Source organism: Podarcis bocagei (genome assembly GCF_964188305.1).
Source record: "Podarcis bocagei genome assembly, chromosome: 13".
NCBI lineage: Eukaryota > Metazoa > Chordata > Lepidosauria > Squamata > Lacertidae > Podarcis > Podarcis bocagei.
The window spans coordinates 26,615,843-26,639,080 of record NC_138138.1 but is presented as its reverse complement, the minus strand read 5'-3'; the positions used below and the strand labels follow the sequence as shown (position 1 = coordinate 26,639,080).

The window sequence follows — 23,238 nt, the reverse complement described above, 5'->3', positions numbered from 1 at the left end:
CCTAGGCACTGAGGTTTCACCCACAGCGCCACCTGCGTCCCTAACATATTTGGATTACTTTGCACTAAAATGCTGAAGTGTTTTCCTTGGAAAAAAAACAAGCACAATGATATGGAAAAGTGAAGAACCGTCCTTAAGATTGTAAAAATGAAAAACGGTGAGAAATTGACAGATTGGCCTATTTCTACTGGAGGGTGAGCAAGTGGCAACATCAGCAGGGTGAGTAGAAGCCACAGCAATCTAGTGCCTCTTTCGCTCTGGCCCGTTCCTCTCCCTCTGCTGCAGGGCCGAGGGCCATTGCCCAGGCAACCACAGTGAAAGCAGCTTGCAACATGCCTCTTGAAGCCCAAATTGCAGTGTGGCGAGCCTGTGGCTCAGAACGTTTGCCACGAGTGCCCAGGTGGGCCGTGGCACGTTGAACTGCGATATGCGCTTGCAATGAAGACATCTGGTTTGCCGTAAGCACTGTTCTGTCAAGGGAGCGAACGGATATTTGCGAGCCTGGAAGATAAGATGATTTGCTCTGCTGTGATTTGTGTACACCTCTTGAGTTACGCTGCTGCTGAAGGCTAGCAAGTCGAAACACATCTAGTTATTGAGAAGAGGCTTCTCCCTCCTCCCTTCTTCTGGATAAACATCCTGGAGATGATGAGAGAGCTGTGTGCTGATCAGCGCACCTACATGTGTTTGCAAAACGATAAGCGTGTGTTTGACTCCTTCTGCACCCATAAAGATTTGAGTCGACAGCCTTTAATCTGCTTCAGTCCTAATGACATGTAACAATCGCATCTCGGTGTTTAACAGCTGCTCCTCATTTTAATAGCATGTCGTGAATCTGAATAAAGCTGTTTTCTCCGTTTTTAACAAATTCGCACTGCTCAGTACAAGAAGGGCACCTGCCCACATTTCAGTGTGAATCAGCCCCTGGGCACTTCCGCAGAGATCGTTGATTGCTGGGAAGTGTGTGTGTGTAGGGGGAAGCTCACTTGGATTATGAAAAGCTGCAGTGTGGAAAAGCAATACAGTAGTACCTTGGATCCCGAGCGCCTTGGTAATCGGACATTTGACTCCCGAACACAGCAAACCCAGAAGTGATTGTTCTGGTTTGCAAATGTTCTTTGGAACCCGAACATCTAATGGGGCTTCCGTGGCTTCCGATTGGTTGTAGGAGCTTCCTGCAGCCAATCAGAAGCCACACTTTGGTTTCTGAACGTTTTGGAAGTTGAACAGACTTCTGGAATGGATTACATTCAACTTCCAAGGTATGACTGTACTGATGCAATGGAAGGGGGCAGTGGAGCTCTTGCAGTGAGGCTGGGGCCTGTGCCTCTCTAAATATTCTTCCATCAGTTGCCACTGAGGGTCTGAATTAGCCAATAAATGTGCAATGCTGTAAGCATTATGCTTGATGACAAACTCACCCACAACCCTAAGTTCTGGCACAGAAGCTGTTGCAGCGGACCTGCATCCTGCCTTAGTGTGACTAGTTTCTCCCAGGGAGAGAGAAAAAAATGTTTGCATCCCACAAAATCAAGTTTTGAAATACCTTTATATAAGAAGAAACAAGTAAAAATAGTTGCAGGAAGCTGTAATTAACTTTAGAGAAGAGAACCTTTTTTATTGTAAGAGAATTCTAAAGAGAGCAATGAGAATATCTAAACAGATTGCTAATTAAGGAAAGGAAATATTTCCGTTGGCTTCTCTGTATGTTGGCACATTAATGTGAAAGATGACACTTATTCTTCTTGCACTGCAGCATTTTCAGAAGCAGGAAAGTGTTTCTGGATAAAATCTTGATGTTTATATAACCGTGCTTTCTTTAACAGACTGAACCTTGGAGGAAGTTACTCGCCCATGCTCGTCTAATTCCTCAATGATGGTTTTGATCACTCTCGTTTTCTTTGATTCTGAAGGCGGAAAAGACAAAAGAAAGAACAAGTGACTGAAATGCCCTTGCCAAACGTTCTTTGGGACAGAATTTTTAATAGAATGGTATCTACCTGAATGACAAAGCCCCATCATCTGAGCACTTACCTGCATACATGCATATATACACCATTTAATTTGTATGCTGCCTTTCTGTCGTTCAAAGTTCAAGGCAGTTTACAACTTGAAAAAACTACCGGTACTTAATTGCAACATAGCAAAAGGAGTCATAAAAAATAAACAAATTCACAAGCAAATCGAACAATTTCCACACGAATAATAATATGATATAAAATAAAGATATATAAAATAATATCAATAACAGCAGCAACAACTGTCTTCAATAAAACTCCCTGAGCACCCCCCCCCAGCCCAAGAGTCTGTTCAGCAGCCTCAGCTTTTGTAGCTGGAGTCAGTCCAGGCCCCACCCTCCCAGGCCAGGGGGAAGAAGTCCTGCAAGGCAGGAAGCAGCTCTTCCAGGACTCACAACCAAGAAGGCTCAGCACCTTTCTGGTGCAACATTTAGTACTTATTTGGCATATTTCCCAACTCAATTTCTTTAGCGATTACAAATGTAAGAGTTACGCAGGCATGCATCTGCCCCCTAATTTGGAGAAGTGAAAATTTTGAAAGACAGGTGAATTTCAATTAACATGTTAGGAAAGAGCAAATCAAGTGGGTTCACGTTAGATCTACAATTGAGCTGTAATAACTATTGAAATATTTAAAATATATTAAAATGAGAAATCTTCATCCAACCCAGGAGGAGTCTATCAGCACACCTGGAAGCTTTTGTTATTTCCAGACAGTTGCAGGCAGTGGGGGGTGGGGGGTGGGGGGATGGCACTTCCCTGACCTTCCATCGCCAGCATCTCTACAGCTTTGAAAGGGTGGGGCAAAGGGATGGGGAGGCCAGTGTGGTGCAAACACACTGGCAGAGCCAATCCAGCCCTTTCTGAAAATAGTGAGTCTCTGTAGGCCATGTAACTTGCACCCCAGAATTCTGTTCATAGATGAGGTACATAGATAATAGCTTCTAACCTGAGAATTCTTTGCATTGATGAAATGGAAGGGGGAAGAAAAAACGTACTGAGTGTGGGATGTTAAATTGGTCTTAGTCCCCAACCTATTAATAACATAGAAAGACAACCCCAAAATGATGCTTACCTTTTTCTTTGGATGCAGAATGCGTGTTCCCACCGGCAGTTCCTCTGCCACTGGAGTCTGTGCCAGACCCAGTGCCTCTTGCAGCAGATTCTGAGCCTCTTAATCCTGCAGCTGTTGCAGACCCCACATTTTTTGATCCCAGATCTTTGCTACCTCCGTGTCCAGATGCACTGCAATAGGCAATAGGTTTGTTTGTGTTACCCTTGCTTATTTATTTTATTCAGTTTGTATACCGCTCTGCGTCCAAAGATCACAAGGGCGGTTCACAACATAAAAATACAAAATGAGAACATTAAAAACCCCCAAACAAAAGTAAATAGTAGGTGAATAAAAACTTCTTTTTGGGGGGTATACAGCACAAAGGCCTTTAAAAAAGCAACACATTCAGACATTCAGAACAGAAGACCCAGAGTCAAGTTATGGGTCAGACCAGTGGCTCATCGCCACTGGCAATAGTTTATTTTCTAGCACAGATGTCCTTCCTTCTGTCCATCCCGAATCTTCCACCATTCCGTTTCATTTCTAGTACGTTTAACTATAATGGGGCTTGATGCCTTGACACACCAGGGGCAAGGGAGCCTGTGGACCTGCCATTGTTGTTAAACTGCAGTTCTCAGCATCCCTGAGCATTGTCCATGCTGGCTGGGGATGATGGGAGTTGAAGTCCAGCACTGCCTGGAGGCGGGCCACAGATCCCTCATTCCTTGCTTGCAAAGTAATTCTACGCAATGTGCTTTGCACATTCATGCCAGTTTAAAGAGCATCTGAAGTGCAGCCGATTTCTCCCACAGGAGATAATTTTACACCTTTTTGGATAGTAAGATGCTCCTTATTGTCAGTGGTTTATGGCAAGCCTGGGTTGCAAAGTCGATCCCTTTCTTGCCTGGTGGTTCTTTTTTTGCTCCCTACCTTACTTCTCCATCAATCAGATGCCGGTATGTCTCAATCTCATTCTCAAGGCGGATCTTGATATCCAGCAGCTGCCTGTAGTCTGCATTTTGGCATTCCATGTCCTCCCTGATTTGTTGCACTTGGGTCTCCACGTTGCCAATCAACCCTTGCATCTGGGAGATCTGGGCACAGTAGCGGCCTTCTGTCTCCGCCAAGGTGGCTTCCAGCGATTGCCTCTGAGAGGGAAAAGGGTGCCGTAACACAAACGTAACATATAGGGCGTGTTTTAGGCCATCAGCATTTTGGAAGGTTGCTTCCAGACCCCAGAGTGTCCTGGGAGGATGACAACTGCTAAGGAATTCCAGGCTGTTTCAGACACATGCCCACGTCCCTAAGTCATTCTTATCTTGTGTACCTAATGAAATCTATCCGCCAGATGTACCAATTCCACTAGGTTGCAAGAGCAATATTGCATTTGCATGCACATATCTTTTTTTTTTTTTTAAAAAAAAGAAGCACTTAAGCTCTGCTTGTACGGACCCAGGGATGGTATCGTTTGAGTATCTAGATTTCAGTTACAGTTCCAAAGTGCTATGTTTGGTGTGCTCAAGGGCTTTGAAAAATTTGATCTCTTTCTCTTTGTGCAGCAGACTCCTGTTCCAAAATGCAAACCTATATCTGAAACCAACTCAGCTTCAAAAGTGCTTTGTTTTGTGGCACGATGGGCTGCTGAGAGCAAGTTACATGGCTAAGAAAAAGCAAGCAAGGGCTGCCAATCTGGAATGGACTTACCTAGACCAGTCCCCCTGCCACAGTTATTTGTCCCCAAGGTGCTCCTTGCAGTAGGGGAAGGGGCAGAGCTCATGCTTTACCCGTGGAAAGGATCAGTGTCGATCCCTGCCATTTCTAGGTAGGGCTGGCCGAAACTCTTGTCTGAAAGGGAGCTGTGTAGACAATACTGAGCAAGTTGGACCAATGTTCTGACTCAGTCGAAGGCAGTTTCCTATGTTCCTGTGAGTTTCAGCAATAAAGTGGCACAGGAACAAGTTTTGAATTGAGACCCTGTGGCTTCTTCAGAATAAAAAAACTGGTCAGGTTTTTGGTGTTGCTTTTTTAAGTACAAACGATTTAACGTGTAGGCTGACCCTTTTGTGAATAACTCAAGCCCAAACCTGCAAATTGCACAAAGCTACCTGTGTGGTTCTTTGTATTTTGGCTGCTGTGCTCAAAAGGCCTTTGTTTCTAACACGTTGCCACCTGTCCTGGCCCCTTGAAAAGGAGGAGGCTCAAAATCAAATAAATAATCTATAGGAGTTCGTGCTGTGCTGAAATCTTTCCTCCAAACGGATCTCGTGAGTTTTGCTCTTCTGCAAAAGAGGCTTCTGCTTTAATTCCTCATGCGCTTGGGAATTTCTTTAGAATTTCAGTCTTGAGCTTACCTTCTCCTTGTGAGGTGCCTGAGGATGGTGTATGCTGTTTTCCCCACACAAACATTATTCAAACATTTTTCTAATGATTTGCAGCCTCCCTGGCTACCCATACTTCCTCAACTGACAAAGCCCCATTGTAGGAGTTCCTATGAAACTTTAATGGAAGTCTGGGCACCTGGGGAGGCTGCAGGGTGCAGACCACTGGTTAGACGATTTGTAGAATGAAATAAAAGCTATTCACAAGCATCCTTCAGCCACCTCAAAAGTAAGGTAAGGAGATCAAACTCCCTGACTTCATTCACAAGTCTATTGATTTTTGGTTCCAATTTCTTTTCTCATTAACTGACAGAGGATGGAGGAAAAATTTTCAGCACTGCACTTATAAGACTCCCTGTAACCAGTGAGATGGCATTCAGGTCTTGTCATTCTTGATACAACATGACTAAAATGGAGAGATCGCTAAGATTATTTGCCATTCAGAGAAAGCAAGCTGCTGCAGAATGAGACAACCCAGTGGTCCATCCAATTGCTTATTGTCATAGCTAGCAGCTTGTAATGAAAAGAGAGGCAAATAAAGAATGACTGTTATTTCCAGGGACTCTTGATAACTTCTAACCAACTTAAGCCCTTTTCACCACTTGTGTATGTAAACAAATTATGAAGAGGGTTCAGGGGTTGTGTGTATCATCTGAACCCTAAACAGCGGTCAATCTTAACTAAAGTTAGTGAAAACAAGCCAGTTTCATGAACTATTCTTTGAAGTTGACTTGTTTTCATTAATCACAATGAAGATTACATAAAGGTCTAGGTTTGAATGAAACAGGGATGAAAGCTTCAAAGGACACAAGGGTTTTTTTGGGGTGGGGAACTAGGCTCATTCTCATAATGCTTAATGTGACTTAGCTTTGTTCCTGAACCAGCCTTGTAAGAGGGAGGTGTATATTTCAGGGAGATGTTTGTCTTAATCATTCAAACACGATTATGCTATCTGGCACAGATATCTTCCCCATACCAAAGCAAGTTGAGATGTCAGGTCTATCTCCAAAGCCTGAAGGGTGCGTTTCAAATCTGTGATCTCATTCTTATTGGTGCTGGTCTCCTTGGCACTCACGTTGATCATCACGTTCAGTTCCTTACTCTGCAATAATTCAATAACAGCGTTTGAGCGGTATAGTATTCAAATGACGGAAATGTGGTTGGAGCAATTTTCCAGAAACTTAGCGGCTCTACCCCATTTGTAAAATGAGAGCTCCGGGTATAACGGACCCCAGTAACAGAAAGCATAAGAGTAGGGCACTCTGTACATGTTCAGTGTATCTTATATACCCTCCGACTTCTCCAGGTTTCTTCTGCAGAATTTGGAGTTTTACAGGGAAGAACAAATGCTGCGTTTAAAGGGCAATGGGGGGAATGAGCAGCCAGGGAACCGTGGAGAGACATGCACTTGCGAAACCTGCAGAAGTCTCTTGTTCTGTTATGCCTGGAACCACTGCGCAGTGGTAATCTGCTGGCTTATTTTAATGGGCACGTTTAAACTGTTTCACAAACAAGGAAATGAGATGATTGGACTGACAAATGTGATTTCATTTCTTTTTTTAAAAAAAACAGATTTGCTGGTAGATTGCTGATTTTTAGACACATCCCTGCATTTTTGTTTACCTTTTCGGCGAACCAGGTTTCAGCATCCTTGCGATTTTGCTCTGCCAGAGCCTCATACTCTGCCCTCATCTTGTTCAAGAGGGTAGTTAGGTCAATTCCTGGGGCAGCGTTCATTTCGACGTTGACGTTCCCGGAGGTCGCGCCTTGCAAACTTTTCATTTCCTACATGAAGAAAGAAAGGGAAGGAGGAAAGAGAAAGGGACAAACAAACAAACAAACAAAATGCCTCAGGACCATAACTCAGTTGGTACATTTGCAAACATAAGAAGAATTGCACTGGATCAGAGTCCCAGCCTGTCCATGGAAAGCCCACAAGCAGAACTTCTGCATTTCCCTTCTCTCATATCTACCATATTTTTTGCTCTATAAGACTCACTTTTTCCCTCCTAAAAAGTAAGGGGAAATGTGTGTGCGTCTTATGGAGTGAATGCAGGCTGTGCAGCTATCCCAGAAGCCAGAAGAGCAAGAGGAATCGCTGCTTTTACTGCACAGCGATCCCTCTTGCTCTTCTGGCTTCTGAGATTTAGAATATTTTTTTTCTTGTTTTCCTTCTCCAAAAACTAGGTGTGTCTTGTGGTCTGGTGCGTCTTATAGAGCGAAAAATACGGTACTCCCTACCAACCAGTAATCAGAGGCACAATCTCTTGATCCTGGTTGTAATACATATCCACACTGATTAGTCATTTTCTGCATATTCACAGGGGCAACGCGTTGACTTCATTTACACATGCAGCATTTCCACATCCCTAGAAACATGAATATTCATTGGCCAGTCGTTGCCTCTCTGCCTAACCTACTACTCTCCAGGCTTGTTACAGGGATTAAATGAGGAGGAGGAGAACCACGTACACAACCTTGATCTCCTTGGAAGAAAGAAGGCGGGATATAAATGCAATCAATCCACCAATCAAGATAAGCTCAGCGTTTGGGTTCCTGTAAACTTTCCCCATCCCTGGGAGTAAGTGAATAGGCAGACAGGCAGACAGTGAAAGCCAGCAGGGAGGAGGCATCACAGCCAGAAAAGCACCAGCTCAGAGGGGTAGGAGTAGTGGGGGGCAGGGGGGGCTCAAAAGGAATAGGTTGGGGGCTGCCTTCCCACTTGATCCTCTGCTGCTTGAGGGGGCTCCCTCATTCTGGTTAATGCAGTGGAGAACCTGTAACCCAGGGGTATGGAACTTCTGTCCCAAATCTGAGGAATTTGATCACCCTTCAGTTTTGCTAGCCTTATGCTTTCTCACACCTCCTGTAAGCTGCTGAGCTTTTGCTCAGTGAAGCCCCTCTTGGTATCATTATTGTTATCAGCACGGAACATTCCTTAAATCCAACCATTTTGGATCGCTAACTGATCAAGTTGTACAGGGGAGTTGCTAAATACGAAGAGGATTTGGGGCACTGGGGCAGGAAACAAATTTGCATAGATCAGCATATGCAAACTGTGTATGCCTCTGGGCAACTTAAGATTAGTGGACTGCTGGGATCTTGCTGTGCTTTGAGGTGTGCCCAGCTGACCTTTAATTTAGCAAAGTTCAAAACAAAACAAGTTCACGAAAAGGAACAGGGTGGAACAGGACACCTGGGGCTCAGTGCAAAAGTCCTGGAGCTCAGGACCCCCCTAACAACACCTGGAGTTATGCTGTCAGTTGCTTGAGCAAGATGGCTGCCTTACCTCTTCGTGGTTCTTCTTGAGGTAAGCCAGCTCTTCAGTCAGGGTCTCAATCTGCATTTCTAGGTCGCTCCTGGACAGAGTCAGTTCATCAAGGACTTTGCGCAGACCATTGATGTCTGCCTCAACGCTCTGGCGGAGGAACACCTCGTTTTCATACCTTTGAAGAGGAATTATTATTATTTCTTAAAGTGCTTAGCTTGCTCAGGTACTTAACTTTGGCTATTGCATTGGCTTGGCCAGTTATTTGATTGTCATTGCGTTGAGAAACCTGAGACTCTGCTTATCAGGCTGTTTGTTTTGGTCATATTTACAGTGGTACCTCGCAAGACGAATGCCTCGCAAGATGAAAAACTCGCAAGATGAAAGAGTTTTTCGTTTTTTGAGTTGCTTCGCAAGACGAATTTCCCTATGGGCTTGCTTCGCAAGATGAAAACGTCTTGCAAGTTTGTTTCCTTTTTCTTAAAACCGCATTCCTATGGGAAACCGTGCTTCGCAAGACGAAAAATTCGCAAGACGAAAAAACTCGCAGAACGAATTAATTTCGTCTTGTGAGGCACCACTGTACAAGTAAAATTAGGTATATACAGTCCCCCCCCAAGCTGGAACCAGTGCTTTTTTTCTTAAAAAATGTTTAGGGGTACTCTCATTCTGTCTGAGACTCAGGAAACACCATGACAGGAAATGAGGCCACCATCGGGGGTAGCAACGGAACTGATGATTCACCGTGATAGAGAAGAAACTAATTAAAAAAAATATTTTTAGTTTCTTCTCCCATTAGATTCAAAAAATGTTTAGGGGTATGCGTGCCCCTGCGTCCCCCCAGGAAAAAAGCCGGAACTCTCTGGAGCTCAGTTTTGGCACCTCTCAGGTGGGCGCCATTGCCATGATAAGAGAACAAGGAAGGTTCCATGGTGAGTTCCAGCACCTCTTTTTTAAAAAAGAAAAATAGTACAGATACCCTGATTGGGTTCAAACTTACTTCATTTTGAAGTCATCTGCAGCCAGCCTGGCATTGTCTATCTGCAGGATAATGCTGGCATTTGTGACGCTCGCAGCAATGATCTGCATTGGAGGGGGAGATAGAAAAAGGAAGAGGTGCTGAAGTAAAAAAGCAAATCGTTTATATTATTTACACAAAAAGATTACATCCTTCTTCCCCCCCCCCAGCAAAATCGCTCAAAGCGGCTAGAAAAATTCTAAAACAAACGTAAAGATGAAAAATAAGAGTAAATGCATCATTAAAACACATGAAGGGGCATTGGGCTGAGTTTTACTCAGAGCAGAGCAATCAGAATTAACATGACCAAGGGCACAATCCTAAAGCTGAATTTGTTTTATTTATTACATTCACATCTCACCTTTCCTCTAGGAAGCTTAAGCTGGTTAACAGACTTCACCTCCTCCCCATTTGATCTGCACAATAGCCCTGTGAGGTAGGTTAAGTTGAGAGACTTTGTGTAGCCCAGGGTCACTCAGTGAGCTTCATGGCTGAGGGGGGATTTGAACCCTGGTCTCCCAAGTCCTAGTCTAGCATTCTAACCATTACACCACACTGGCTCTCAATCACCTGGCCAGGCTATGTTGGTTTAACTACCTGATCCTGGCTGAGCCATAGATATGGCCTCTGTATCTCCCATATCCCAGTTTGGCCAGGACCCAGCTGCCTGGGCCGAGCCCAGTAGTCCTTCAGCTGGCCTAAACCCTGAACAAGTGACATCCTGGGGTTGAGGTGAGAGTGAGACAGGAGGGGGACTTAGGCTGGATCCTAAGCAGAGTCACGTGACCTGAGAACCTGGCCTACATTAACCTGGCAAACGGGGATATAAATCCAACTCTCTTCTAAGGGCTTGCTTTCAATAGAGTCAAAGAACTGTAGAGTTGGGAGAGACCACGAGGGTAAAATCTTTTTGCTCCGCATGGGGCTTGAACCCACAACCATAAGATTAAGAGTCCTCATGCTCTATCAACTGAGCTGCTTTACCTGCCAAGTTTAGGGCAGCTAAACTAGCACAGGCCACTCCTGAATGGAGCTTGGATCTGGCAGACATTAACACCTGCTCAACGTAAACCAGCTTAATTTACACTGGCTCCCATCCTTGGGTCCATTCAGTTCAATGGGTCTGCTCTGAGTGGAGAGAAGCTATAAAAAGCAAAGGTAGCCTGTTGATCTGTAAGAGAATACCCTCCCCCTTCATAAATCTCACAGACAGGCAGTAGTAGCTTTAGTAGGACCGATTTGCATAATCACAAAATTATGGCACGCTTGATTGTGATTCAGTTCACATTTAAAGGCAAACCTGCGAATTTGCACTGTCAGAAACAACAAGCGAACTAACATGCAGACATCCTTTGACAACCACACTTCATCAAACATACTGGTGTAAAGTGTGCATAAAACTGCATATGTTTAATTTCCCTTGATAGAAAACATATCCCCCCCCCGTTATTTTCACTAGCATATGCATTTTTGCACACACTTTATCCTAGCATATGCATCAATGAATATACATTAAGTAAAATTACAGAAGAATGTGCCCATCAGGTGAAATTCACTGGTGAATTTAAGACTGGGGAAATAAGAAACTGAGAGAAGCCGAAAGAGACAGATTTGCCCACCTCTGTGGCGCTGTGGGTTAAACCACAGAGCCTAGGACTTGCTGATCAGAAGGTCAGCGGTTCGAATCCCCGCAACGGGGTGAGCTCCCGTTGCTCGGTCTCTGTTCCTGCCAACTTAGCAGTTTGAAAGCACGTCAAAGTGCAAGTAGATAAATAGGTACCACTCTGGTGGGAAGGTAAACAGCGTTTCCGTGCGCTGCTCTGATTCGCCAGAAGCGGTTTAGTCATACTGGCCACATGACCCGGAAGCTGTACACCGGCTCCCTCGGCCAATAAAGCGAGATGAGCGCCGCAACCACAGAGTCGGTCACGACTGGACCTAATAGTCAGGGGTCCCTTTACCTTTACCTCTCTTCCATCTTTAGCCAGCCTCATGCCTCCAAAATCTCCCTTCCCTTCCCAAGTCTTGCTCACCTTATTTCGAAGGTCCTCAATAGTGGTGTGGTATTTGCTGTAGTCGCGGAGGCCTCCGTCGGCGTGCGACGCCGATTTCTCATACCAGCTTTTGATTTTGAGCTCCAGGTCGCTGTTGGCCTCCTCCAGAGCCCGCACCTTGGATAGGTAGGAGGCCAAGCGGTCGTTCAGGTTCTGCATGGTTTCTTTCTCCCCTCCCGAGAGAAGCCCACCATCGCTGCCGGCTGCGCCACAGCTGTAGCTCTGGAAGCAGCCCCCAATCCCACCTCCCAGGCTGCCCCATCCTGACCCCATGCCCCAGGCTGCCCCACCACCAAAACTCCCTGTGCTGAAGGACCCTCCACCCAAGGCATGCGCTCCGCAGCCAGAAAGCTTTATAGACGCCCCGCCACAGCGAGAGGAGGAAACCTGCCGAGATCCCCGGCTAAAGTAAGACATGATCTCAAGGAAGTTTTAAGCAAGCTTGCGGGGAGAAAAGCAGAAGATTCAACCAAGGGGAGTTTTCTTGAGCAGTCAGAAGAGCATCAAGGTTTTATATGCCGACTTTGTTAAGGGTGTGTTCCTTCGTTGGAACGTCATTTCATCGCTGCATTGTTTGTTTGGAAGATTTATCATTTCAAGCCTTCATGACTGATGGATATTAATAACTTGGCCCGGTCTTCCATCGCGTTCATTTGCCCCCTGGGCCATTTGTGAGTCTTCTCCCACCCCACTCCCAAGATGGCGAATGGGTGGATGTCACCTGGCCGAAACATTCATCATCACCACCATCTTTTCAGCAAGGTTGAGTAATTCCTCCCATCCCACCTGCCGTCTCTCTCTCTGTGTTTTCAAAGCCCATCATTATAAACATATTTCTTTGGGTCCCTACCCACTTTTTTTCCACACTTGCACTTGCAACACTCTTTTGTGGCAGAGGGGTGTGCAAACCGCTTTTCAAGGATGGTTCCCTCGCGTTGCGATTTCCTCACTCTGGGTGGTGCAGAGAGAGAACTATGCAGTTTGCATTAGCCCTGCGAAATTGTCTCAGCTGTCTCAGCTGTCTACTTTTCTGACGCGGAAGTTTGATATTCTCATTATTTCTTTAAGCACCGCGTTTTAAGGCTAAACTCACAAGGCGCTGCTTTGATTTCCTGAAGCTTTTTGCTCTCAAATTGTCAAGGATCCAGTGAATGAAACATATTTAAAGAATCTGCTTGATCAAACCGGCTTTGGAACACTTGGGAAATGGAAACTAATGGTTTCGTGAGGAAGTGTAGGACGATTGAGGAGATCGCTTTTGCTGAATCAAGTCAGCTTGAAGACTTAGGCGTTCCTAAGAAAAAATAAAAGATACGTACATCCAGGATAAGGCAGTATGACAAAATCATTATTCTTGTGTGTACTTGTTGCTGGGAATCTCAGATGGGGAGAACCCTGTGACACGCAGGTCCTGCTTGTGGATTGTGAGAACAGGACAGAGGAGGTCATCCCAACGTCTTGTATGGTTTAACTATGCTGTGTGTGATGAATTACCTCCTGTCGCCTCTCCTCAGTCCTCAGCTTCTTTGGATCACCTTGGCTTCTAGGCTGCCTCTGAAGCTGGTTCGGAAACTTCAGCTAATGCAGAATTCAGTAGCCACGTTGCTTACCGGAGCAAGACAGTTTAAGCATATTACACCGATCCCGGTCCAACTGCACTGGCTACCTATTAGTTTCCGGGCCCAATTCAAAGTGCTGGTTTTGCTTTATAAAGCCTTAAACAGCTCAGGACTGCAATACCTCACGGACCGCCTCTTTCCATATGAACCTACCCGGACCCTGAGAACATCTTCTGAGGCCCTTCTTCGTGTGCCTCTTCCTCGAGAGTTCCAGAGGGTAGCAACATGAGAACAGGCCTTCTCTGCAGTGGCACCCCATCTGTGGAATGCTCTCTCCAGGGAAGTTCACCTGGCACCTTCATTATACACCTTTAGGCGCCAGGCAAAAATGTTCCTTTTTAACCAGGCCTTTGGTTGACCTGATCAACATCCCATACCCTTTTAAAATGTAGCTCTTTTTTTGGAGGGTATTATTGGGTTATTGCTTTTGTTTTGATTTTATATATTGCAATCTTTTTTGTGAACCGCCCTGAGACCTCTGGGTATAGGGCGGTATATAAATTCAATTAATAATAATAATAATACAGGGAGGGAAAAGGTCTCTCCATCGACTTTCTCTGCACACAACACAGTATTCTGAATGTGGCTGCACTAGGCATATTTTAGCAATATTAGTTTCAATATTTCCACTGTATACTTGAAGCTTTTCCATTCTATGTGTGCAGACTTGTGAGATCCAGAGCTCACCAACTGGAACCAGGTGCCACATCAGTCCAGAGGGCAGAGAAGGGGCTGAACAGTCGGTGCTCAAATGTCAGGATCAGAATTGCCTCTGAGCTCATGCTCTGTGCAGGAATCTGTTTTCAGTACAACAACTGAGTCCACAGTGCTTTCTTTCAAAATCCACTCATTCCCCACCCAAGCATTTTTCATTACAACCACCTCACTTAGGGGTACCCTCTTGCTTTTTAAAAAATTGATATTGCTAAACAACTGGGAATCAGAAACCCTTGCCATTCTCAGTGTCAGATTTACGTATAAGCTAAACAAGCTATAGCTTAGGGCCCCACTCTCTTGGAGCCCCCCCCCAAAAAAACCACACACCTGGATGTACATTTCCAAAATATAAGTTGAAAAACAAATAAAATAACACCTACACACAGCAACAGTGTTTTGTGTTGTGTAGGCTCCTATGATGTAAGTAATGGGCCCCGCCTGCTAGCCTGCTCCCTACAATATCACTGGTTTGCTCATTTCTATATATAGGGTGCCTACATTCTGCATGGACTGGTTGCATGGCAACGTGTGCAAATGGCTTTAGGTACCTTTTATGTCCATAAGTTACCATATAGCATATATTCAACACAAAAAACAGTGACAATTTGTTGTTGACAAAGGGTAAGGTAAAGGGACCCCTGACCATTAGGTCCAATCGTGACCGACTCTGGGGTTGCGGCGCTCATCTCGCTTTACTGGCCGAGGGAGCCGGCGTACAGCTTCCGGGTCATGTGGCCAGCATGACTAAGCCGCTTCTGGCAAACCAGAGCAGCACACGGAAACACAGTTTACCTTCCCGTCGGAGCGGTACCTATTTATCTACTTGCACTTTGACGTGCTTTCAAACTGCTAGGTTGGCAGGAATGAGGAACGGGAGCTCACACTGTCATGGGGATTTGAACCGCTGACCCTCTGATTGGCAAGTCCTAGGCTTTGTGGTTTAGCCTGACAAAGGGTCCCTGACAAAGGGTAGCTGGACATATAAAGGGCCCCATTACCTTCAGTAGATTAGGGCCTCATCAAACCTAAATCCGGTCCTGGCCATTCTACTGCTATCCACCCAAAGGCCTTGTGCCCAGTAGATCCTGATCTGTCTTCTGTCCACCCCTGAGTGAGAGCAAGCGTAGCCAAATGCCTCAGAGACTTTGACCTCTGAACCCGGAAGCCCCTAATTCAAACTTTTTTTTGGCCATCATTCTGTTAGGTAGTCTTACGGAGCCTGCACTAATGAAGTAAGTAGTTTACTCCCTCTTATCATCAGCTGCACCTATATCTTTGCAAAATGGGGAGAGTAAAAGTCCTGACAAATCTCACCAGGTGTTATAAGGATTACCAAGACAGTGTTTTTGGACATTCTGAAGTGCTGCATAAATACTGTTGTTACAGCGAATTGTAATTCTTGGAGTGATGGGATCAAAACGAATTACGCAACGTCACGGAGGACGGGGCCACCTGAGTGGATCGTAATCTCCGATACTGGATGGGGCATGAGGCAGTGTGCAAGGGAGCTAAATTTTGGGTGGCTTTGTATCTTACTTTACAAAAGAAGAGGCCTTCATCGGAAGAGGTGTCACAGGAAATTCCTCTGTTCGGAGGCCCCTCTGGTCTGGCCCGAGTCCATTTTAAAGATATAACATGCAGGGAACTTGGCGTTTGCTGTGAAGAGTTAGCACCCAGAGAGCAGATTGAGCAGGCGGCAAGCAGGCACTGGCAGAGGAAGATGGGCGGGGGGAGCACACTGCCCCGGCAGCACAATCCCGGTGGGGTGCTGTTGCTGCTGCCCCCCCATCCGCGCTGGGTGCCATGCCCCCGCAGGTGGCACACCATGGTCCCAGGACGTGCACCACACCTCCAGGACGTGTGCCACGCCCCCAGGACACGTGCCACGCCCCTGTGGGTGATGCACCACACCCCCAGGATACGCACTAGCCACGCCCCCGCCTGCTCTCCACCCCCCAGTGCCGGAGCATGAAGATCCGCCACTGCATGCAGGGCACCTGCTCACTCTCTTCTGCATGATGATGGGATAATAATAATAATAATAATAATAATAATAATAATAATAATAATAATATATTATTTATACTCCACCCATCTGGCTGGGTTTCCCCAGCCACTTTGGGAGGCTTCCAACAGAATATTAAAATACAATACAGTGGTACCTCGGGTTAAGTACTTAATTCGTTCCGGAGGTCCGTTCTTAACCTGAAACTGTTCTTAACCTGAAGCACCACTTTAGCTAATGGGGCCTCCTGCTGCTGCTGCGCCTCCGGAGAACGATTTCTGTTCTCATCCTGAAGCAAAGTTCTTAACCTGAAACACTATTTCTGGGTTAGCGGAGTCTGTAACCTGAAGCATATGTAACCTGAAGCGTATGTAACCTGAGGTACCACTGTAGTCTATTAAACATTAAAAGCTTCCCTAAACAGGGCTGCCTTCAGATGTCTTCTAAAAGTCTGGTAGTTGTTCTTCTCTTTGACATCTGGTGGGAGGGCGTTCCACAGGGCGGGTGCCACTACCGAGAAGGCCCTCTGCCTGGTTCCCTGTAACTCGGCTTCTTGAAGCGAGGGAACCTCCAGAAGACCCTTGGAGGTGGACCTCAGTGTCCGGGCAGAACGACGGGGGTGGAGATGCTCCTTCAGGTATACTGGACGGAGATCCATTTCTATTTAAATTATCATGATCCCCCCCCCCCCAAATTTGCACCTATGTGCATACACAGCACATTCAAAAGTTATGCGAATTGATGTCCTCTATTGGGGCAACCAGCTGACCTTGTTTGCCTGCTCAGTCTGCAACCTTAGGCCAGCTGCACACTCTCAATCTAACCTACCACACAGGATTGTTGTTAGAATAAAATGCGGTGTGGCGGGAAAGGCACATGTACGCTGCTGTGCGCTCCTTGGAGGAAGGGTAGGGTAAAATGATATCAATTAACAAATTGTAATAAAGTAAGAGTGACAGGTAGCCAGCCATTGCTATGTTTCCAGAGTGAACAGGCTGCAGTAACACCAATCTTCTCCAGGATACTGTTCCTGCATAAACTCAGCTGTTACGCTCATTGACCTTTTGGGAAACAAGGGGAAGATAATAGGCTAGTAGGCAGCCAGGATGCCATTGTCTTCAAAGGTGCCTACAAAGTGCCTACTACGAGGAACAAGAGCTACAGTTCCCCCTGTGTTTTTTTTTTAATGAAAAGGAGGCAGCCCTTAAGACAAACAAAAGGGTCAACTGTGGTCATTTAGTCTACATGGGTAGGTAAAATGGGCCAACTGGCCTATATAGACAGACTTTGGAATGCACCTGTTTAATTCGGGGACTTTTCCTCATTCTGCAGAATAAGGCAATTTGGTTTATTAATTTGATCAGCACAGCACAGGAATAGAAGGTGACAGAAATTACACCCATCTTGCAGCAGCAAAATTTACAGGCGACAGCTGTTTGCCAAAGGGTGTAGTCTTTGGCTGCTGAAGCTGATGACAGTTTCAGTGAAGCTAGGATTTATTGCTAAGATTTATTTATTTAGTAAATTTAATGTGTGAAGTGCTGTGCCGTTTTCAGTTTGTCTGGACTCCTAGGAACCTTTTGCATCAGATCACTATAATCCCTGTGTTACTTGTTTAAGGCCACCCACCGATAGGGATGGGAGAATCTGCAAATTTTGGGTTTTTTCCATTTCTCATTTCCCCACTCCTATTTCCAGTTGGCCACATCCCCGTCCCTTGCAGTTTGGGTCTGGGCAGGAAACTTGCCGTACCAAACTCCAGGATCCAAGAACAGAGATGAGGACCCTGAGGGCCACATTCCCCTGTAGCAATCTTCCAGGGGCCACAAGTCAGTGCTGGGCAGGGCCAGAGGCAAAAGTGGTTGGAGCAAGTTTTTGAACACATTTTCTGTCCAGGAAATCAAGAGGAATTATTAGAACATATTCCAGACAGGAAAACACAGCCGTCAAGGGTGTGAAACAGGTCGGATGAGGGGTGTAGGTTGGGGAAAGAAGGGGTGGCTAGGGAGGAATTGTGGCCTGGAGTCCCAAGAGGTAAAGGGACCCCTGACCATTAGGTCCAGTCGTGGCCGACTCAAGGGTTGCGGCGCTCATCTTGCTTTATTGGCCGAGAGAGCCCCCGTACAGCTTCTGGGTCATGTGGCCAGCATGACTAAGCCACTTCTGGCAAACCAGAGCAGTGCATGGAAACACCGTTTACCTTCCCGCTGGAGCGGTGCCATTTATCTACTTACACTTTGACGTGCTTTCGAACTGCTAGATTGGCAGGAGCAGGGACCGAGCAACGGGAGCTCACCCCGTCGCGGGGATTCAAACCACCAACCTTCTGATCGGCAAGCTCTAGGCTCTGTGGTTTAACCCACAGCACCACCCACGTCTCTCCCGAAAGGCAGAGAGGCCTAGAGGGCCACATTCAGCCCTTTGGCCTATCCCTGCACCAACATGTGACTGGTGGTCTAATGACAGCTTCTCCACAAGTGCTTCAGGATCACAGGGGTTTTTTTGAATTCACAGCCTGGCCTCACATACATGGAGATGCCCTTCATGATCATTGGGGCTTCTATGTGGAGGATCTTCATGGGGCTGGGCAATTATGATGCACACAGCTGCAGTAGCTTGGAAACAGGGCTGCTGTGATTGTTTTACTGAGGGGAGTCCTCTCTTTTGAAGGACATTCAGAGGGCAGCCCTCTCTTCAATGGTGTCCTCTGTTTGAGGGCTGCCCCATCCATGACTGGTTTGTAGATCTGAAACCAAGAGATCCACGTTCCTTCCTTGTTGTGCTGGTTGGGGCTAATGGTAGTTGTAGTCCGACGCACCTAGAAGCCACCAGTTTGGAGAAGACTGGCACAGGCAGATGTAGACAGTGTTTTAAAATAAAGACACCTGACCACAGTGTTATCATTTACTTGCTACAGAAGGAAAATCTTTATTGCAGGCTGCTAGCCGATAAGATCACGGTTTTCTGTCTTGGTTTGCATAGAAGAAAGGCGCTCAAGAAAGCCGCATTGACAGAAGCAGAGAAAAAAGGCATTGTGGGTTTAAGGCAGAAATCTTCGAGCTTCTGACTCCTTGGCATAGCTTTTTTCATGGCATGCATCTGCTATGGCATGCTTTGAAAGATTCCCCATGAGAATCAGAGATGGCTTATTTAATTGGCTTCTCTTCAACTGACTGGACGTGAGTGGAGACGACTTGATCACCAATTCTATCTTCCACTATTGTCTTGATCACTCTTGTTTTTTGTACATCTGTGCAAGAAAGGAAATGCAGGCATTTAGGAGAGCAGTTATTCTTTTAAACAGGCAGATCAAGGAGCTCTTATGTAAACATGGGGGGATGATTGTATTACTTAAAAACACAGGAAGCTGCCTTAAAGTGAACCAGACCATTGACCCATCTAAGCCAGTATTGTCCATACTGATTGGCAGCAATTATCCAGGTTTTCGGTCTGCTTTCCCAGTTCTAGTTGGAGATGTAGGTGATTGAACCTGGGATGTTCTGTATGTAAGGCAGATGCTCTATCATTGTGCCACACACTCTGTGCCATCAATATCCCATTTGCTCAGAGTCGACCCACAATTCATAGGCCATGCAAATAGCAGCTTGGAGGGACGAGGGCCAATGGGAGCAGCCGCAACCCTTATCAACCATCCCACTGGGCAATTTCTGCACTGGGTGACCATCTGAGGTAAAGTTGTTATTACGCTGGTGGCTCCTTAACGCTGATTCTTTCTTCACCAGTACAAGCCTGCCATATACGCAACTTTCTCAGTTCAATTTTGGTACTCCAATAGGCAATTTATCAGCACTATTTCACCCTCTGAAATTAGTAGCAAAATAAATGTGCATTTTTAACAAAAATAGAAATGTGCATTTTAAACAGAAAAATAAGAGCAACATGTATTACCTCTGCTGCTGCTTCCATATCTTGATCCTGAATCCTGGGAACTTTCACCACTAAATCCTCTGTCTGTAGATCCTGAGCTTCTAGATTGTGAGTCTGCAGACCCAGAGCCTCTGGACTGTGACTGAAAGCTGGAAGTTTCTTGGACCCTGGATCTGGAATCTGAAGAACTGGAAGATCCGAACCCTCTAGATCCTGTGGATCTCGAGTCTCCACTGCCAAAAGCTCTGGATCCAGAGCTGGAAGATGTCTGGTCTCTAGAACTTGAACCTACAGATCCTCTAGATCTAGTTTCTGAAGAGGTTCTTCTGGATCCAGATTCAAAATCACTATAAGAACAGTAAAAAACAAACAAACTTTAGACTTGGTTATAGAAAAAAGAGAGGGCTTCTGTGAATGTACATTTGACAGTACCAAGATCAGTAAAGTCTTTGTTGTAGATATTATGTCCTTCTAAGTCCAGAATGTCTGCATTATCCAATGTGATCAATTATTTTAACCAGCACAAGCAGGCTGCCTCATAATACATTTGCACATTTCTGAACCAGAAATAGAAAGAAAGGGCGTGTTTCTTGGAGACTATGCAAACTGACTGGAGAATGTGCATATTGAGCGAGGGAATTAAGCAATGAGAAACCAAGTGATGTGTGGACCCTTAGGCAAAGGAGAATCAAAGACATTTAGGAATGGCAGACTTCTACCACGTTCCTCCCTTTTCACCTGTCTCCTCCATCCAGCAGACTGCGGTAAGTCTCGATCTCATTCTCCAGGCGGATCTTGATATCCAGGAGCTGTTCATATTCTCTGTTTTGGCTTTCCATGTCTTCCCTGATCTGCACCACTTGTCCCTCCACGTTGCTTATCACTCCTTGTATCTGGGAAAGTTCGCCACAGAATCTGCCTTCTACATCTGCCAGGGTGGCCTCCAGAGATTGTTTCTGATGAAAGGGGGGGAAATGGAACATTGAAAGTTAAATAAAAAGATAATACGAGAACACAGATAATAAAAAACATAAACAAACAAATAGCCCTTCCCACAAACACATTTAAAAGATCATGGTATGTTTAATGGTAGGGCTGGATGCCACAAAGCCATGTGTGCCCTCTGTGTATATTGTCTATCTCTCTTCTTGTTTTAAACTTAAGGAAGGGTTAGAAAGGTATAAAGTAATAAGTAAAGAAAGATGCTAACTGTTAGCCCCAAAATGAAAAGTGAGCGAGGTCCCAACTGAAGAGGACAGGCAACTTAAGTTGACAGAATCTGCAGAACTTGCAGATTTAACACATAGAATAAGAGAGCAAGAAGAACATACATTTAAAGAAGAGTGGAAAACATTTATTAATATGTGGGAAATGACTGTATGCAGCTGAAAACACTGGCAGCCTTAAGATAAATTCAGCAGAGTAAATAATTTTTGACGGATGTAAAAGTGGAAAATTGATTTGAATGGTTATAGTAAAATATGCAGGGATGTATGATACACAAAATGAACCACGGAAAGAGAAGAAGGGAAGTCCCTGGATATTTTAAAGTTTGTAAAATGTTTATTTGCAATTGTAAAATTGTAAAATAAAAATTCTCAAAGAAAAAAAGATGCTAACTGAACGAAAGAAAGAATTCTTATACCATAGACAATTGGGTTTGCAGTTCCATTTCTAGGCTTTGCAGAGTGTGTCTTAGTTCGGTAATCTCACTCTTGTTGGTGCTGGTCTCTTCGACGCTGGTGCTGATCTGCTTATTCAGTTCTTGACTCTGAAATAAAGTGATTAAAAGTGGGAGAGTGAGAGTTATCCAAAGGTTTTTATTCAAACGAATAATTTTGCTTAGGGAAGAGTCCTCCGTGAGGTCAAAAGTGAGCATTTTCTGCAAGACAAAAAGAAGGCACCTTTTATCATATGTGGTGGAATTGTAAAGTGATAAAGGAATTCTGGGAAATGATATATAATGAATTGAAAAAAAATGTTGAAAAGAACCGTTGCTAAAAAAAACCAGAAGCCTTTTCGTTAGGAATTGTAGGTGCAGAGATACTGAAGGAACTGAAAAGATTGTTTATGTATACTACAATAGCTGCAAGGATGCTTGCTTGCCCAGAGCTGGAAAGATGACAAGATGTCTACGGAGGTGGACTGGCAGATGAAATTAATGGACTATGCAGAGATGGCAAGACTGAACGGGAAAATCAGAAATCGGGAGGATCAAAACTTCAACAGAGAATGGGACAAATATAGATTGTATTTAAAAGACTACTGTAAACACTTTAACTCTTTGGCAGGTTTCTAATAACTCTTGCAATGATACATAGACTTTGGATACAATGGAGGATTGTAAATTAGATGGACTTATAATATGCAGTTAAAAAAAGTTACCTTAAAGAACCCACGGAGGGGAGGAGGGAAGTCTTGAGATTCGGAAGAAACTTGTGTGGTTTTTTTATTACTTGTGACTATGAGTGTGAATGAATTTGTAATACCAAATGAAAACTATTTAAATAATAAAAAAGTGAGCATTTCCGCCACCTACCTGTTCATTGAACCAGGCCTCAATGTCTTGCCTGTTCTCCTCAGCGAGGGCTTCATATTCTCCTCTCATCTTATTGAGGAGGGCAGTCAGGTCAACTCCTGGGGCGGCATTCATTTGCACATCAATGCCTCCGGCCGTGGTATCAGTCACAGAGCTCATATCCTGCACCAATAAAAATGTTCTTTCAACACTTGCTGCAAGAGCAGGAAAATAAATCATTTTTTAAAAAATACCAGGAGTACCTCTGAGTAATTGTAATGTTTTCTAGATGACGTTGACTGGTTTCAATAGCTTTGCTTCTACTGCCCAGACTCCAGAGAGGTCTGTATTTGATCCAAAATAGATTGAGCAGGCGTAGGTGTGGGGTCCCTCTTACTCAGGCACCCCCAAACTCGGCCCTCCAGATGTTTTGTGACTACAATTCCCATCATCCCTGACCACTGGTCCTGTTAGCTAGGGATGATGGGAGGTGTAGTCCCAAAACAGCTAGAGGGCCGAGTTTCGGGATACCTGCTCTTACCATTTCATAGAAGCCAACTCCTAGGGGCCATGGGGCCTTGGCTGCCATAATAAAATATTTGTGGGGGCCGGGCCCTCACAGAGTTGATGGGCATTCCCATTCAAATGTTGTGTTGTGCACTGTGTCATGTGATTGATTATGTGGGGTGGGGCTTACCTGG

General features: G+C 45.1%; 2 protein-coding genes across 2 annotated transcripts in view; both read right to left on the bottom strand.

The window, feature by feature from the left end:
* Positions 1–1,530: 1,530 nt before the first annotated feature.
* LOC308571137 (keratin, type I cytoskeletal 12-like) lies at positions 1,531–13,048 on the bottom strand. Its single transcript, XM_081166561.1, has 8 exons — positions 11,770–13,048; positions 9,719–9,801; positions 8,740–8,896; positions 7,074–7,235; positions 6,427–6,552; positions 4,003–4,220; positions 3,094–3,263; positions 1,531–1,907 (listed from the first exon to the last, which is right to left on the bottom strand). The coding sequence occupies exons 1-8, from the start codon at positions 12,205–12,207 to the stop codon at positions 1,801–1,803; spliced, it is 1,461 nt and encodes a 486-aa protein (XP_081022687.1). The 5' UTR covers positions 12,208–13,048; the 3' UTR covers positions 1,531–1,800.
* Positions 13,049–17,130: 4,082 nt separating this feature from the next.
* LOC308571665 (uncharacterized protein) overlaps positions 17,131–23,238 on the bottom strand; it is a 29,279-nt gene continuing 23,171 nt past the window's right edge. The window contains exons 12-16 of the mRNA XM_081167311.1: positions 22,559–22,720; positions 21,665–21,790; positions 20,758–20,975; positions 20,041–20,366; positions 17,131–19,381 (exon numbers count right to left, since the gene is read on the bottom strand). Of these exons, the coding sequence (XP_081023437.1) occupies positions 19,278–19,381; positions 20,041–20,366; positions 20,758–20,975; positions 21,665–21,790; positions 22,559–22,720 (936 nt within the window). The 3' untranslated portion in view covers positions 17,131–19,277. The remainder of the gene's footprint in view (positions 19,382–20,040; positions 20,367–20,757; positions 20,976–21,664; positions 21,791–22,558; positions 22,721–23,238) is intronic.